This window comes from Mus musculus, chromosome 6 (genome assembly GCF_000001635.26).
Source record: "Mus musculus strain C57BL/6J chromosome 6, GRCm38.p6 C57BL/6J".
In the NCBI taxonomy this organism is placed as follows: Eukaryota; Metazoa; Chordata; class Mammalia; order Rodentia; family Muridae; genus Mus; species Mus musculus.
This window is the reverse complement of record NC_000072.6, coordinates 46480119-46498387: the sequence shown is the minus strand read 5'-3', so window position 1 is coordinate 46498387 and position 18269 is coordinate 46480119. Positions and strand designations below refer to the sequence as shown.

The following is an 18269-nucleotide window of genomic DNA, read 5'->3' as shown; positions in this document are numbered from 1 at the left end:
TCATACACAAGATCTACCTCAGCAGAGGCATTTCCCATTCCAAACAGGAAACAACTCCCTACTCCAAAAGCAAAGGTACAGTCTCAGGTAGTGAGTGGGATTATCTGTCTCTATCAGTGTCCCACTACTACAGACTATCAAGAGCTTTGCCGACTGGGCAGACAAACCCAACTGATCTACCTATTAGGAACTCTCAGAAAACCAGAGTAAACTAACAAAGCGAGAAAGCAACATTGGTTGTGTTGTTTATGTTAAATGTAGGTATACGAGTGTCTTCTGGAAAGATTTTATTTTAAGAAGGAAAATGTCAACATGGAGTGTTCATATTTTATCTGAAAAGAAATGGATATAACCTTTTGTAACATTTTTCAATTTCATCAACATGCAATTTGCATGTTCTGAAATATCTTGATATTAAAACATGAAAGTCAAGACTCTTTTAAAAGAGAGGCTTGTTTTCATTTCTTCTACATCAAATGTTTCCCAATATGCTCACAAACAAATTGTCAGCCAAACCATCGTTTCTTAAAATGCTTGTCAATGACAGAGAGAATACATTGTTCGAGGACCCAGACACAAATATAAGCAGAGGTCTGCCTATTCAGGCCTCAGTTGGAGAAGATGTACTTACTCCTGGAGAGACTTGAGGCTCCAGGGAAGGGAGAGGACTAGTGGCAGGGTACAGCCTCTCAAAGGCAAGGATGAGAAAGAATAGGATGAGGAACTGTGGGAGGGGAAGGCAAGGGGGAGTAACCAATGGAATATAAATAAAGAAAATAATAAGAATTCAACACATACACACACACAAGAACAAAAAAAAATGCTAGTACAGGAGGGGTGAGAACAAACATCAGTCAGAAAAGTTCTTGACTCACAAGCATGTTGATCTGAGTTCAATCTCAGAGCCCATATAGGACTGTATATGTATGGTCCCATATAGGACTGTATATGTATGGTCCAAGTACTGGAGAGGTGTAGATAACTAGATCCCTGGAGCTTGCTGTCCAATCAATCTAGCCTAATTGTGAGATCCAGGTTCAGTGAGAAACTGAGTCAATAAAAATTGGTGTATGATGACAGAGAATTACATCTGAGGGTTTTATTTATTTATTTTTTTTGTGATCCATGTATGCAGGCACACACATATGTGAAGACACATGCACATACACACTCATATGCATCCACACAAAAACACACACAAAGAATTGGAAAAGGAAATATGGCAGAGTAATATTGGTGTGGTGGAAGATTTGATAAAGTATGTGTTCATTTCTCTCAACAAAAAGACTTCTTTTGAAGCAATCTGTTGAAAGAATTACTGAGTGAAGTCTATGTCCCTGTGACAAATGCGATCTTGCTGAATGAAATGTGTAATAAAGCCATCTGCATCCTTGCTTCAAACAACACATGGAAATGGAAAAGCCTTTTCCTTTAATGAGTCTTCTAAATCCATTTGAATTCATAGAATCATGGTTCTTGTCACTCAATGGCAGGATATTTTATTTAGCAATTTGATGGACATAAGATTCACTTGCACCTTCATCAGCAAAGCAAAGTTGTTGGGTTTGAATAATCCCTCAGTCCACAACAGGCATGCCCTGCCTGCCTATGATGGTGCAGCCATACATTCATCAATAGGAAATAAATTCTCACTTACTGTAGAATTGGATTTTTCAGTAGCTCATCTTAGAAGTAACCTTCACTGGCTATGATGAATGTTTTGTCACCTTAGGTACAATGTCCAGTCTTATAAATGACAAATCCTGGTTGTAAAAGTGATGGAATTGCAGAGTGGATTTTGCATAAGAGATTATTCTAGCTGATCTACATGATTTCCTTCCGTGGTTAGGAATCCTAGAGGGAAGGTTGAAAACATCCTTCAGAAGACACTTTACTTATAGCTGGCTGCTGTATCTCCACCTAAGTGTCCCACTTTGTTCCTCTTGAGGATGAGCCTCATTTTGAATTTGCCTAGTTAGCCTTCACAATTCCATAAGCCAGAACCTGGCAGTAAATCTCCTTCCCTGGTTCTGTGCCTGGATGAAGATGAAGCAATAGCTCTTTGTAATAGTGGTCTAGATTCCCCTACCGGTGCCAGCCCAAAGATTCCTAGCCTTCCCTCCTAAAGGAACTCCGCAGCCTTATTTATAATAGCCAGAAGCTGGAAAGAACCTAGATGCCCCTCAACAGAGGAATGGATACAGAAAATGTGGTACATCTATACAATGGAGTACTACTCAGCTATTAAAAAGAATGAATTTATGAAATTCCTAGCCAAATGGATGGGCGTGGAGGGCATCATCCTGAGTGAGGTAACACATTCACAAAGAAACTCACACAATATGTACTCACTGATAAGTGGATATTAGCCCCAAACCTAGGATACCCAAGATATAAGATATAATTTGCTAAACACATGAAACTCAAGAAGAATGAAGACTGAAGTGTGGACACTATGCCCCTCCTTAGATGTGGGAACAAAACACCCATGGAAGGAGTTACAGAGACAAAGTTTGGAGCTGAGATGAAAGGATGGACCATGTAGAGACTGCCATATCCAGGGATCCACCCCATAATCAGCATCCAAACGCTGACACCATTGCATACACTAGCAAGATTTTATTGAAAGGACCCAGATGTAGCTGTCTCTTGTGAGACTATGCCGGGGCCTAGCAAACACAGAAGTGGATGCTCACAGTCAGCTAATGGATGGATCATAGGGCTCCCAATGGAGGAGCTAGAGAAAGTAGCCAAGGAGCTAAAGGGATCTGCAACCCTATAGGTGGAACAACATTATGAACTAAAAAGTACCCCGGAGCTCTTGACTCTAGCTGCATATATATCAAAAGATGGCCTAGTCGGCCATCACTGGAAAGAGAGGCCCATTGGACTTGCAAACTTTATATGCCCCAGTACAGGGGAACACCAGGGCCAAAAAGGGGGAGTGGGTGGGCAGGGGAGTGGGGGTGGGTGGATATGGGGGACTTTTGGTATAGCATTGGAAATGTAAATGAGTTAAATACCTAATAAAAAATGGAAAAAAAAAAGGAACCCCTGCAAGCAAGCAGAGTGGGAATCTAGTTCACAAAACGTGGGCCCACATTTCCAAGTTGTTTTGATGTTTTTATCAGTGATAAGTTCTACAGTCCTAAACAAAATGATTTTATTGTTATCACTTTAAAACACCCGCTCATTTTTTAAATCACTCTTCTTGATCAGGCTGTATTTTCAAAGCACCTGTCAAAGAATTACATTAAAAGAGGAAATTAGCAATTCCGTAGTAATATTCTAGGGACTCCAGAGTAAACTGTGTATTTTTTTCTTTGAGATTGGATCTTACTCTGTAGCTTAGGCTGTACTCACACTTATGATCTCCCTGCCTATCTTTCCTAGTGGGGGGATTATAGCTATGTGACACCTCATGCATCTGGGAGAGCAGTTTCATAGCAAAACTGATAATTTTTTTTAGTATCTTGTGTCAAAGACATGTTTTAAGCATAATATATAATATCTGACAAATCGGATATAGTCTCATAAGAATGGATAATTTAAACAAAATCACGAGTAAATATCATTAATGACTAGATATGGGCAAGAAAAGATAACAAAACTAATTTAATCCTATTTTAATGGACAATATGTGTGGATGTAAGCATAAAAGAATATTAAAATTCAAAGTCCTTAAACTTTAAGATCTTTGCCTAACGTGCTGCTATCATTAAATATTTAGTATATGTTATTTCATTTATCCAATCTTTAAGGAGAATTTTTATAAATGTCATTGTGTTTTGTTCAGTGAGGAAGAGTCACTTAGTATGGGATTTTTAAAAATAAGATCAACCTACTCTTTTATTTTCAAATTGGATAAAAGATATTTATTTCTTCACTTATATGCTCTTTTATAAAAAAAAACAACTAAAATTGCAAATGATAAGACATTGGCTTTATGATTTCTTAATATATTGAGGTTTAACTAGTTCAAGTGCAATTCTATCAGCTCACATTTCTCACACATTAGAAGAAATGCAATATGTAGTAACATTCGAAGAAAATTTAGTGATAGTATAGTCTCTGTGATGTTATAATTTTCACACCTAATATTTGATTAGAAGAGATTACTAATAGTATATTGTCCTGACAGAAGACCTAAGAAAACATACGGCCAAATAGCTACAAGGAAAAATCAATCTAATATCTGTAATTCTCATACACACTTTAAATTTACACTTACTTAAAAAACAGTCTTGTTTTGAATAAGTATCTACTTGAAAAATTTTGAGCATCAACATTTAGATTCTGTCTTAACTAGCAGGACATAAGAAGACAGTTTGTCAACTCTATGCATTGATAGAATAAGCTACCTCACAAAATTCCCATGTTTCCATCTTTACCAAGGAAATTAAATTATAAATGCATTATACACACATGTGTGAGTAAGTGTAGAAATAATCGGTTCTTACTGCTTTGTGGAGGGTACATCATCCTTGATGCCTGACCTCAGCGATCATCAAGTTTGGAACTTGGGAGATCCAGATGATAAAAGAGACCATTACTGTTCCTTTTCTGTCTTGTTAGCAACATTTTTTTTCTAAAGACTCCTTTACAATTTGCAAACCTCATCCTTAAAATTATCAGTAATACTTCACCTGTCCACCTTTAAACATCCTGAAAATCATCATGAACTCTTTCTTTCCTCCATTCATTCTTCAGTTTTCCTTTTCATTTCTTTTTTCTTTTTTTTTTTGCTTTGTGTGTGTGTGTGTGTGTATGTGTGTGTGTGTGTGTGTATGTATGTGTGTATGTATATATATATATATATATATATATATATATATATATATATATATATAAAACAGCAAGCTTCATGAAAAAGCTTCCATAGTCTGATTCAGTTAGTTTTGACTGTTCTGATCATGACTTTCCTGTCTCTTCTAATAGCTGCATCCTCTCCCCACATCATCCCCTCTCTTTCTTTTAACTGGTGTTTCTTTTCCTTTCCTTCTGTCTTCTGTTTTCACTCCTCCTGTAATACCTCATCCAACAAAGCAGCCACTGCTTTTTACAGATCTCTACCTTGGCTATGCTCATTCACACGTAGAAAGACTACATTTCTCCTTCCACTATAGCTATGACTGGCAAAGCATATGTCTCCTTTTGGATCATAAAATGTGAACTAAATGGAAGAGCTAGAGCTAACATATCAGACTCATGGGTCCTTGGAGCATCCATTATGCAGGTTGCATAAAACCAAAGCAGACTAGAAAGCTGAGGCAAAATCAGACTTTTAATGACATCACAGAGACAGGTCAGTTTGGACTGTGTCCTCTGCTATTGTAACACAAACACAGAACAGAAAGCATGGGACCCCTTGCACTTCATTTTAGCTATTAGATATGATTACATTGCAATAAAGGGAAAACCTGCATTCATCTTTTTGGTGCCAATTAAAAGTATTTGTGCTCCATGTGCCATCACACACCCATCTTCTCAGTGCCAGCTTTTCAAACAGTCTACTCTCCAGATTTCCCTTAATAAGGATCCCTGCTAGGAAGGCTGAGGACCTCAGCTCAGGTTTCCAAGTCAGAAGCCTGAGCCATCCTGGAATTTTCCTCATTTACTCGATTCATGTCATTTGACACTTTCACCTGATCTTTGAACACATCTGTCTTCCTCCCTCAGTCTTGGTGGGCCTCTCAAACAGCCATATACGCTATGCCGATCAGTTCCTTTACAGCAACTCTGTCTTCTAGTCCACTATCCATATGACAGCCTGGATGCACAGCTTACGGCAAACCCTTTCCCCTTCAAAGAAAATAAATTTAAGTGTGAAATCCAAAAGATTTGTTGAACAAAATCATTGTTCTCAAGCTCCTGTCCTGCCTCTGGGGCCTCAGGTTCTCCTCCAGCATCTTTCTTTCTTCAGTTAAGTTCTGCACTGCTTCATTTCAGCATCAGTAACTATGTGCCAGCTCTAACCTGGAACTACTCGTCCATTTTATTCTTCATTAACTTCGGTGAATTCTTCCATTTTAGCTTATATGCTACATTTCCTGAGGCACAGGAAACTCACATGCATCAGCCACCATTAATTCCCCTTTACATTTTTCTAGTTGAGCCTCTCATAACTGCCTGTCAATGCTTTATACAGCATCTCATAGCCCTTCTCTCTGTTGCCACTCTGTTTCTTGGTTGACAATGTCGAAATGTAGTTTTTCCCTCTTGCTTTGCTTAGCTTTCAAGTTAAAACATTTATTTATTCTCTCTCTCCTTGTAGTGTTTATGTGTATGTGTGTGTGTGTGGCTGCATTCATATAGAGATATGATTAGATGACAATTTGCATTTTTTTATTTTCTTCTACCATGTGGGTCCTAGGCATTGAACTCAAGTCATCAGGCTTGGCGGTATTGTATTCTACCTTTTAAACCAACTCACTGGACCTACATTTTTATTTAGACTTTAAACTTCCTGTCTAGCCTACATTGGCCTTAATATTGCCTTAGTGGTGGTGCAAATTCAGGGACTTATGATACTATTTTAATTAGTACTGGGGATTGAACCCAGGGCTTCCTGCATGTTAGGTAAGCACTCTTCCAGTAGAGCTACTCTGCTGGTCCCCAATTATATGCTTCAGTGGTGTCTTTGTTTGTCTAATTGAACCAAGTCCTGAAGTTGTAATACAAATACCAGGACCCATAACCAATTAGATAAATGTTTAACCTTTTGATTAATATACTGACTAGTAACAATGAGGTTCCTTTACTTAAAACAATTTTTACCTGGAGTTGGTTAACACTCTTTAAAAGGCTATTTGCTTTCAAAAGTTAAAAGCCAACATTGTTTTAGAATAAAAAATAAAAGTCAGAAAAACAGTTTCCTTGAAAAAATACACAAAAGTTTAGATTTTTTTTTCTAAAAATAGGTTATAAGTCTCAATGTTAAAGTTGTGTTTTCTTCTCTTTTGAATGCCACTAAATCACAGTTTAGTATCTTCAAGAGTATATTGAATTTTACACAGCTTACTTTATAGGCAAAGAGTGTGAACATAACTCCTTTTCAATAGATACAAAATCTAATAGTAAACTACCCAAAAGTATGGATTATTTATATGGCTTCTTCCAACATAACAAAGCAATAAAAGTATGACTTATGAGAACTAGGCTATATTGAGAAATTAAAAGAAATGAAGCCCTGGAAACCAACAAACAGCACTAAATATCATCAAGACAACATGAAACACAGCCAACCACATTTCTGCAATTAAATAAATCTTCATATATGCAGGGAATAAATACTTCAGGAGAAGGTTTCGAATTAGAAACTATAATATGATTTGTAAAGCAAATATATGAGTGCAATATATTCAAAGAAGTACAGATACATGCCTTTAAGCAGGCTAGCAGGTTCTGTCCAAATAAGTTAAATGCCCTAGTCATCTGAAAGCTCTGGGGTTATTTACTAATACTGTATTTCTATAGCATCAAAATGTAGCTTTCTCCCACATCTGACTTATCATATTCGAGTTCTTAATTTGTATAAGGCGCTGGTGTATGTGTGAGGGGTATATGTGTAAATATGCATATATGTGGGTGGTTGGGGGCACCTGTGTGTGTGTGTACGTACAAGTAGAGGTAAAAGGGCAACTTAGGTGTCATTCCTCAGGCTCTGTCTATCCTTCCTTTCTCTCTCTCTCTCTCTCTCTCTCTCTCTCTCTCTCTCTCTCTCTCTCTCTCTCCCTCATTCTTTCTTTCTCACTGGCCTAGAGCTTGTAATTTGGCTAGACAGGGTACCGGTAAGTGCTAGGGATCTGCTCGTCTCTACCTCCTCAGTCTCAGTTATAGAATTATAAGTACATGTGATTGAATTCAAGCTTTTCAACAAAAAGAGATTTACTTAAAATCATAAGAGGCCATTAATAAGTAAAGAAAGTACCTTGCAAGTCAAACAGAGAATCATGGATAGATATTCTCCCTTAAATTTCCTGAACCCTAAGTTGTGCACACACTGCCTGTTGCCTTGGCAAAGGAATGAAAACCAAGGGCTGAGGAGAGGAACACCATGAAGTCTGCATATCACATGCCATCTAGTCACATCTCGGCTGGGAGTTTACAAACACACTCAGACAAGAGAAAGGAAAATGTTATACTGAATGTTCAAGTTTATATTTTATATTAAATGTATACTTAGACTGCTGTATAATCTGGTTAGGTTCTAGAATTGAAATGGCTTTTGGGTATGGCTGAACTATCTCTGAGGTTCATACTAGGTAGTCACAGTTTTCAACTGAAAACCCATGTTCCTATGTATGGAAACCTAGGTTTAGCTTAGTCTTGTGTAATGTCAAAAGATTATTGCCAACATTCTATTGTCAAGCTGACCAGTTTCTTGTACAATTGTATTCTTGAATTTACAGACTCTCAGAAATAATTTGTCCATGAATATTCACAGTGATTCTTACAAAGTGGTTTTGCTTTTTCCCAGTGTCGAGGTGATGGTAATGTGTGTGTGTGTGTGTGTGTGTGTGTGTGTGTACACGCCTCAATCTTCTATAAATGTCATTTGAGCATTTTATTTGAAGAACAAGCTTGGGAAAAGAAATTAGATGGTGGAGGACAATGCTGAGCAAGGATTCTATGCTATTAAAAATGCCCAAGACACTAGCTTCTCTATAAAAACCCATTGGATATTTTAACCTAAAGCCCACTGGCTAACTTCTGCAATAGTCTGATTAATAACCCAAGAAGTTTAAAATATTGAAAGTGGTGAAAGCAAAATGAGGAAGCAACTTTATAAAATATAGGTTCTGGATCAAACTCAGGTCCTCATGGTTAACATGTAAATACTGACCAAATATCTCTTCTACCTCTCAAGTTCTTACAGTCCTTATTTCTGAAGCAGATTCAAATTTTCAATGATTTTTGCCTTTATATAATTATGTTCTTAATTCTGAGGCTATCAAACTAAAGACATACTATTGGATAATCACTATTGCTTTTCTCAACTTGGGAATCCCCATTGAAATAACCTCACTCTGATTTATATACGAAACTACATACAAATTTTTATTACTTTTGTTTCTGTATGTTTATATGGTTGGTTAAGAATAAATGAATCGATAATTAAATTGAAGATCAGAAAAGACTATAAGGAATGGTCAAACTATTATTTTGTTTATAACTTTCTTTATTATTTAGGGCTACCTTTGGAGAGAGAAGCCCCTACAGAGGTAGACTTCTCTAGGTTTTATTTTTTATTATTTTGGTTATTTTTTTGGGGGAGGGGTTTCTGGGGATCAAACACAGGTCACAGATCCTTATGCCTGTATGACAAGCCCTTTACTAACTGAGTTATCTCCTTAGTCTCCAAAGCATTATTTTTAAAGTGATTCAAATTTTGTAACAACAATGGAGATAATACCATAAGCCACACGTTACCCTCCTTATAAAAGTTGTAAGAAACCAATACTGAATGAATAAATCTACAGTTGCTAGCTAATGGTATGGCACAAGCAAATACTTGTCTGTATACATTCACAAGCTCCATGTGCCTTTTAATTCTTAGTTCTATGTGTTTTAGAAGTTACAGAGCCCCAAGTGACATCTGGAGAGTAAGCCTCTTAAAACAAAAATAACATTTAAGTGCATAGCTATTACAGCCTCATTTGATATTCATTTTAATTGAAATGACTATAATGAATATACTTTGCATTCAAATTCGTGCCACAAATGCTTCTGAGAAAGTTCCAGTATAATTCAGTCTTAGTTACAGAATGATTAAATGGATATTTAAAATCAGATGTTACCATGAAAGAGGAAAAAAATTACAGCAAACATTAATTCCTTAAAACAACAAATTAAAGATTTTTATTAAATTCCCACTTTCTTATTTTGATTGCTACAGAATGCAGTACACAGGGCATTTTGCTGTGTTAGCTACCCCTACTTGTGTCTGCTGTTCTACACAGTAGCTCACTTGGTAAGGAGAAACAGAGAATGTGGAAAAGGACCCTGAAGTGTAGGCAGAAATCTGCTTTACAGAATGTAGAAATTGTTCCAATTGGATTAAAAACACTGTCATATTACTGTGATTTAGCCAAAAAAAGTAGTGAATTATATATGCTGTTTATTTTAGTTGGTCAGAGAATCCCTATTCCTTTTAGTCTTTCCCCACATAAAGATCTAACTACTTAGATTTAAACAGGAGATGCACTCATGACATAAACAGTGCTTCCCAATGATGGCTAATAAAATCACCCATGAATGTTTGCTGAAGGCAGCCATTCCTGGATCCAAACAAATACCATCAACACCTATGTTGGGGCACTAGCACCAGTATTGGATGCTTGTTCCTACATAGAAAAAAATGTTGGCAGGTTGATAAGGGAATATCTTCAGGTATTCACTTTTATTCAAATTAGCAAGCATGTATCAAGAACAGATCCTGTGTAAATGGCAGTATGGTAGGGTGTTTTAGTGGAAAATGAGGCAGAGTGAGTGTAGAAGGCAGAGATGAGGGAAACCAGGAGAAAAAAACCCTCTGAATACAATAAACATAGCTCATATAAACTCACAGAGATTGAAGCAGCAAGCACAGAACCTAAATGGGTATGCACCAGGCCCTGGACATTCATTTTATAGCTTTTAGTTTAGTATTACTATGGGACACGTGAGTGTGTGAATAAATGGGTCTCTGATCTTTGTGACTTCTCTTGGTGTTCTCTTCCTTCTGTTGGTTTGGCTTCTCCAACTTTGATGAGACTGTGTTTGCTTTAATTTATATTTTATTTTGTTATGTTTTGTTGTTATCTCTTAGAAGCCTGTTCTTTGTAATGAGAGACTGAAAGAGGGTAGATTCAGATGGGAGGGGAGGTGGGCAAGAACTAGGAGGAATAAAAGGAGGGGAAACAGTAATCAGGATATAATGGACGAGAAAAGAATATTATTTTAATAAAATGAGGGGAAGGGGAGAAAGGAAAGAATCATAGAATATTAAAAAAAATGCCTGACATACATGGTCGTAATTTTCAAAGAGTATTTTAAGTATAATGGCAATCTATAAATGTACTAAAACACAATGTTGGATTCTCTGAAAACATAAGTAAAATAATGTTATTTATTGCCCAAATACCTATTCTTACTTTTGCCCATGGCTGGGATAAAATATCTTGAGAAAGAGAAACATAGAGGAGAAAAGGGTTTGCTTGGCTCACAGTTCAAGTTTATAATCCACCATTTCAGGGAAGTCAAGGCAGAAACTTGAAGCCACTAATTCTATTAGATCCACTATTAAGACTTAGGAGCAATGAATTAACTCATGAATGCCAGTGGTCATCTGTCTCTACTCTTAAACACTTAAAGATCTCCTGCCTAGGGAATGCTGCCACCCACAGTGGGGCACTCATTCCTTAAATAGTCAATATCATCTCCCAGAGGCAAAGCTGATCTCTAATGCCTCCTATTTATACTTCTCTGAAGTGATTCTAGATTGTGCCAACTTGACAGTTAAAACTATCACATTTCCTTTATTTTTCTTAGAGATGTTTATTTCATGTTATATAAAGGAGAGTAATGCATTTGTGAGGTTCTGTGTGACTGATAGAAAAACACAGTATCAGTGAAGAAACGAGCAAAGTCTACTCATAAGACCAAGAGAATTAGAGGTTAGTTGCCTTAAGCCTTAAATTGGTTCTCCTGGTACCTAAACTGTAAGTTATTTATATACTTATTTGGCAACTCTACTGTGGTTTTACAAACTATTAATGTATTTTAACTACTAGGAAAAATGATAACAAAATTTTGACTATACCAACGCAAGCACCAAGATTTGTTTCTAGTGAGCATTTGTCTCACTCCTCTCCCATGCTAAGACTGAAGAACTAACTAACTTACATCTGGGAACTGAGCCTCTGTGAGGAACATTCATTCATGTAACTGAAACAAGCTGATGAAATCCATTAGTGACTCCTGCTGCTCCCAATTTTCCCTAATCCTTGGTTACTGCTTGGTAGCAGTAGAAGCAGGATCCAATCAAAATTGCTGTGAGCAGTAAAGGGTATCAGAAACACCTGTTAGATTGTGTGGAACTCTCAAATTCTCAGAGTTGTTCTGCAGCCCACTCAGATTTGCCATCATCTGAGATCTCACCATTTATCTTCTAGAACTGCCAAGACAAATGCCCAAAGCTGGCATGCAGCTGAGCAGTCGGAAAGTGAACCTTGTGATTCAGGAGGAGGAAGCCTAGGTTCGAGGAGTTGGTAGATGTAGTTTGGCATGCTGGAGTCCTACTCACTGGCTCCATACATGGCAGAGTGCGATTTACTTATTCTTCTTTGAGGCTGCCAGTTCTGTTGAAATCAGGACATCTCCATCCTCACTACATTTAACAGTTTTACTTCCTAAAAGCCCTAGCTCCAAATACAGCCACTGTACCATGCTCATTGAATGGGACTCACAACAAATGCATACTCTCAACTTTACTTTAGACCTATTACATTAAAATCACAAGCAGTAGGATCCAGCAGTTCTACTTTCCAAACTCGTGTGTATTCTTTTTAAGCACACCTAGTTTCAAAAGGACAGGGTAGGAACTCAATCTACAGCATAGCATTTACTTGCATCCAGACCCTTGCCTGTATTCACTTCCCACATTAGGGCTTCTGACCAGTGCCAGAAGGGCCATTCATATCACACCTACTGCTATTCAGTTGCCAACATCAATCTGGATATTTCTTTCTGCTTTTTTAATGACACATTAATTCAATATGCCAACCATAAACATCTTTCCTCCAAACAACCCCTGCCTTAATTTTCTAAACCTATCACTTTCATATTTTCAGGTTTTACTCTCCTACAGTCTATGCAGTAAATTGTGAACAATCTGATATTACAAGGCTTTGCATAAGAGAAACACACAAATATCACAATCATCTATTACTTTGTGACTAGCTCTTCTCTGAAAGCTTCCCCCAAATAATGCTAAATCAAATAATCCACTGTTGATTTAGAGAATCACATAGCCTACTAGTCTTTGACACAATCCAATGTTATAATATTGATTATTAATTAAAAATGCCATTCATTTCTTTAAACACCATAGACTTCATACATTCCTAATATAGCATCTCACCAAAGCAGACATCATTTTCCTAATTTTGACAGTAAAGAAAAAAAATGGGAAACTGAGGCTGGATATCAAATATACATAGTACAACATGGTTCTTACATTACATCTTTGAATACAGTTCTTGCCACAAGAAGGTAAGCATATGTAAATTAGCTTAATTTAGCTATTCTGCAATAGTATTTCAAAGTATGTTGCTTATGATAAATATATCATATACAGTTTTACTTACTGCATTAAATAAGCAAATATTCACAAAGGAGTTCAAATTCAATGAGTATCCAAAGACACATCTGGAAAACCTCAAGGCTGCAAATCAAAAAGCCCTATTCCCTCCACTCAAGGCTCACGCTTATTTTTGCAGCTATGTTATGGACCAAATAATGCATATCCTAGCAAATTTTGATGCAAATTTAAAGTAAATTTAATGGCATGCCCCACCCCTAACACATAAGGTTTTTTGCAGAGAAGGTGTTCTCAGTATAAACTTGGGGGCTTCCTTAGTCTCTAAACCCCAAACCACCTTGTGCACACATATATATGCACACCTTCATACACGCATACACTATCTACCACTGAAATAGACTGTCATGAAAGCAACTTCAGAGTGGGCTTCCTCAGACAGATACTGTTAAATGACAGCAGAGAGCCCTAAAATCTCTCACTGCTCTATACCAGATTTCCTGGCAGACAGCCTTCAAAAGGCTTTCATCTTTACATTAAAGACACTGGAGAGACTCAAAGAGAATCACTTGAAAGCTCACAAGAAGCTCTGACAAACTTTTGCCCAAGGCAACTGCTTGATAAACGAGCATTAACAGCATACACACGCACACACACACACACACACACACACACACACACACACACACACACCCCACTATATATATATATACATATGAAAAATCTATTAATCTAAAATAATGGCATTGCTTATTTTAAAGTAATCATGCATTAGAAGCTTCATTGTCCAGAAAACAAAAACAAGCCCAGTGATTACATTGGACTTATTTACAGCCATCTGCACATTGAGGACTGAAGACTGGACAATAAGATAATAAGCCACACCTGTTGGGTTGTTTAGGCAATTGCAAACACCAGCTGAGATAGTAATTAAAAGTAATGTTCCATCACAGCCTACCTGGGGTGTTCAACAACCTGGACATCCTGCAGAAGTAGGAGACGTACTGTTCGCAGTACTCGGCGCTACTGGTGATGGCACTAATCTGGTCCATGGAGGCACTGTAGATAAGCTGTGTCACAGAGTACTTTTCTGGGTTGTAGCCTACCACTGTCGTCTGCATCTGTAAGTCATGAGACACTATGGTCCACACCTTGTCCTCTGTGGGAAGAGAAATAATTAAGACAGTGACTCGTTAGTACTCCAGTGCTGCTTCAAATGTCAGAAGATAATTGAACCACATTTTAGCTGTTATTTTCATTAGACTGGAATAAAACCGAGTTAGAGGGAGCAATCCCGACAGTATTTTAGAAAAAAGAGGGCGTTTGTTGTGTGTGTGTTATATGCATGTGTGTTGTATGCATGTGGGTGTTGTATGCATATGTGTGTAGGTGTGTGTTGTATGTTTTATGCATGTGTGTGTTGTGTGTGTGTGTGTATGCCTGCAAGTGCAGAAGAGGACCATGTCAAGTGTTTCCTCAATCATTTCTACATAAAACAAATGCTTTTGTAGTATTGATCTATTTAAACAGCCAAGATCAGATCGGACAACTTTTTTTCTTTTATCACTTAATTGCAATGAGCTCACAAGTAAAAACGTCACTCTGCTAGATTAAGAAAGCCACTCAAAGAAATACTTGCCCATTCCCAAACTCTATAATCTGAGTGATCTATGGAGAATGACCTTTCTGGAGCAATGGAGCTTCGCTCATCATAAATTACTTATTTATTTATTTATCTACCACAAATAGAAAAAATAAATCTGTGGCAGGATTGAAGCCAGAAAACCAATTAGCATTATATCATCTCCCAAAACTCTGTGCCCCATGTGTCTGTATTTTGTTCTTCCTTCTCACATTACAGCCCAGGATCCATGTATGAATGAGAAGATATGTTTTTTCTTTTCCTTTTCTCTTTGAGATTTTGTGACCTTGGTTAATATTATACACTCAAATTCCACCCATTTTCCTGAAAATTTTATTCTTCAGATACAGCTATTTCCATATGAATCACATACACATTATCTCAACTTACTATTTGAGACGGGTTCTCTTACTGAGCCTGAAGCTCACAGTTTTTATAGGCTTGGCCACCTAGCAAGTTCCCAAGATCTGCCCATGTGTACACCCAGTGGATTTGCTAAAATATATAGCCATCCCCATCTTTTACATGACTGCTGGAGATTTGACATCAGGCCCTCCTCCTTTCACAGTGTCTTAGCTGCTGAGATATCTTCCTAGTATTCCCAGTCTTGTCCCAGACCTATGTTCTGCCTATAGGAACAAAGTAGAAAAATGATATTTTTATTAAAATAATGAAAGACCGTTTACTAAAAGAAAAGAGTATCATTTCTGGTTGGGATTTTGACATCAGTCTGGAGCTCCAGTGTGAAGTTCATCATTCAAAATCATCCTCATTTTGCAACCTATCACTTGCCTTCTGGTAACTCAGTTGTTGGCTATTTCCACAGTGACCTCCAGTCCATCAAGCCATAACCCTTCTTGAAAGCTGTTTGCTCTTAACAGAATATGCATCATCCTGGTCTTGTGAACAAATGCTCTTTCACACTTTCTTTTCTGGGAAATGATACATTTCCTTTACTGCAATTGAAATGTTCTGTATAGTGTGGAGCGAGGTGAGAGAATGATTATCATTGTGTTTTGGAAGCTGGGAGTCTCAGAGAAGAAAAAGCAGAGTTGGTTATAAGCTACATAAAATTAAATTAACTAAAACTCCTTCTCTATTTGAATTTTAATTGAAAACATCAGCAAGAACCCAAGACAATATCTTTGTTTTGAAATATTGACCCATGTTTGAACTTAGTATAGTGAATAAAATGCTCCAGAACAAGATGCTATGCCCTGTACCAAATACCTCCATTAAATACTATTTGCTATTAGGAGAAGAAATTGGTGTCTGTGAAGAAATGACTGATTCCTGAGATAGAAATGAACATGTTGAAAGGAGAGCCAGGGACAACCCATCATTCCAGAAACAAATATACCATTGGCTACTGAGGCAATTAAAATGATAGTGTAAGAAGCTAGTTATGGTGTGCATGCCTGTAACCCTAGAGATGTGGAAGTCAGAGACAGAAAGATAACTGGGACCCAGCTGGGAAGATATCCTATCTCAAGACAGTAAGAAAGAAAGTAATAGGTCAGGACAGCCAGTGTTCTCTGGTCTTCATATACACAACAGAACACTAACACCCCCACACCCCCACACACACTTTCAAAAAATGGTTAATCTGCACCTGGAGGCTTTGCAGGTATGGCTGCTGTTTTACATGTGTGTTAATAAGTGGCAGAGAGGAGGCATACTATGTCTACACTCAGTTTTCTAAGCTATAAATATCTGAAATATTAGTAGCCTAATCATTAGTAGTCTAGTGGCAGAAAAGAGTAAGCAGAAATGACCACCAGTATGTACCAGGGAGCCCAGATTGGGAGCTGTCCTAAGAAGACCACCAGTTCCAGGTTGGGGAGCAAGCCAGAGACTAGAAGAACTACACCTGGAACTTTGGACAATAGGCAGGAGTGAGCCCTCAACAGACTACCCTTTCAAGGGATCACTTGGCTGGGCCAGGTGAGAAACAAGCCAAACCCACCACCAGACCAGCGTCATAGGGCCCAGAGAGTGAGTTTGTCTGAGATGATCACCAATTTGGTGCTGTGCAGGTGTGGGAGGTAGATCATACCTGAGAATATCCCTGCCTGGTGCCATAATGCACAAGTGGAGCATAGTACTCTTTTTTTTTTTTCCATTTTTTATTAGGTATTTCGCTCATTTACATTTGCAATGCTATACCAAAAGTCCCCCATAGCCACCCACCCCCTCTCCCCTACCCACCCACTCCCCTTTTATGGCCCTGGCGTTCCCCTGTACTGGGGCATATAAAGTTTGCGTGTCCAATGGGCCTCTCTTTCCAGTGATGGCCGGCTAGGCCATCTTTTGATGCATATGCAGCTAGAGTCAAGAGCTCCGGGGTACTGGTTAGTTCATAATGTTGTTCCACCTATAGGGTTGCAGATCCCTTTAGCTTCTTTGGTACTTTCTCTAGCTCCTTCATTGGGGGCCATGTGATCCATCCAATAGCCGACTGTGAGCATCCACTTCTATGTTTGCTAGGCCCAGGCATACTCTGACAAGAGACAGCTATATCAGGGTCCTTTCAGCATAATCTTGCTAGTGTATGCAATGGTGTCAGCATTTGGAAGCTGATTATGGGATGGATCCCCGGATATGGTAGTGTCTACATGGTCCATCCTTTTATCTCAGCTCCAAACTTTGTCTCTGTAACTCCTTCCAAGGGTGTTTTGTTCCCACTTCTAAGGAGGGGCATAGTGTTCACACTTCAGTCTTCATTTTTCTTGAGTTTCATGTGTTTAGGAAATTGTATCTTATATCTTGGGTATCTTAGGTTTTGGGCTAATATCCACTTATCAGTGAGTACATATTGTGTGAGTTCCTTTGTGAATGTGTTACCTCACTCAGGATGATGCCCTCCAGGTCCATCCATTTGGCTAGGAATTTCATAAATTCATTCTTTTTAATAGCTGAGTAGTACTCCATTGTGTAGATGTACCATAGTACTCTTGAGAGCACTCCTCAGGTGACCCTAGACAGTCAGAGGCCATAGGTAACACAAAGAGGAGTGAGTAAATGATGGAGAAATGGAAGATAAACAGTAACAGAAGAATGTGGGCACAATGAAGAGAGGAAGAACTAGAGACTGGAGAGCATTGAGGAAGAGCTTGATGTGAGTAGTTGGTGATGCCATCTGGGGCCATGGTGGAGTCCTGGGCATCGCAGGTGATCTGGCTCTGGAACCATGAGGACAGGAGAGCTGACTCTGCCCCTGGACAGCTCCAGTATTAAGTAGAGCACCCCCTTCCCCCAACATTGTGGGACTTGCAGGTAAGCCACCAAGAATACAAAGGTGGGAGAGCTGGCCCTACCACTCATTTC

At 38.2% G+C, this 18269-nt stretch overlaps 1 protein-coding gene and 1 non-coding gene across 2 annotated transcripts in view; one reads left to right on the top strand and one right to left on the bottom strand.

Moving 5' to 3' along the window:
- The window catches only part of Cntnap2 (contactin associated protein-like 2), a 2241333-nt gene that overhangs the window by 803006 nt on the left and 1420058 nt on the right, over positions 1-18269 (bottom strand). Inside the window, exon 13 of the mRNA NM_001004357.2 lies at positions 14259-14459. Coding sequence (NP_001004357.2) covers positions 14259-14459 — 201 coding nt within the window. The remainder of the gene's footprint in view (positions 1-14258; positions 14460-18269) is intronic.
- On the top strand, positions 16548-16679 carry Gm25161. Its single transcript, XR_003956625.1, has one exon. It is a non-coding gene; the product is annotated as a small nucleolar RNA SNORA17 (small nucleolar RNA).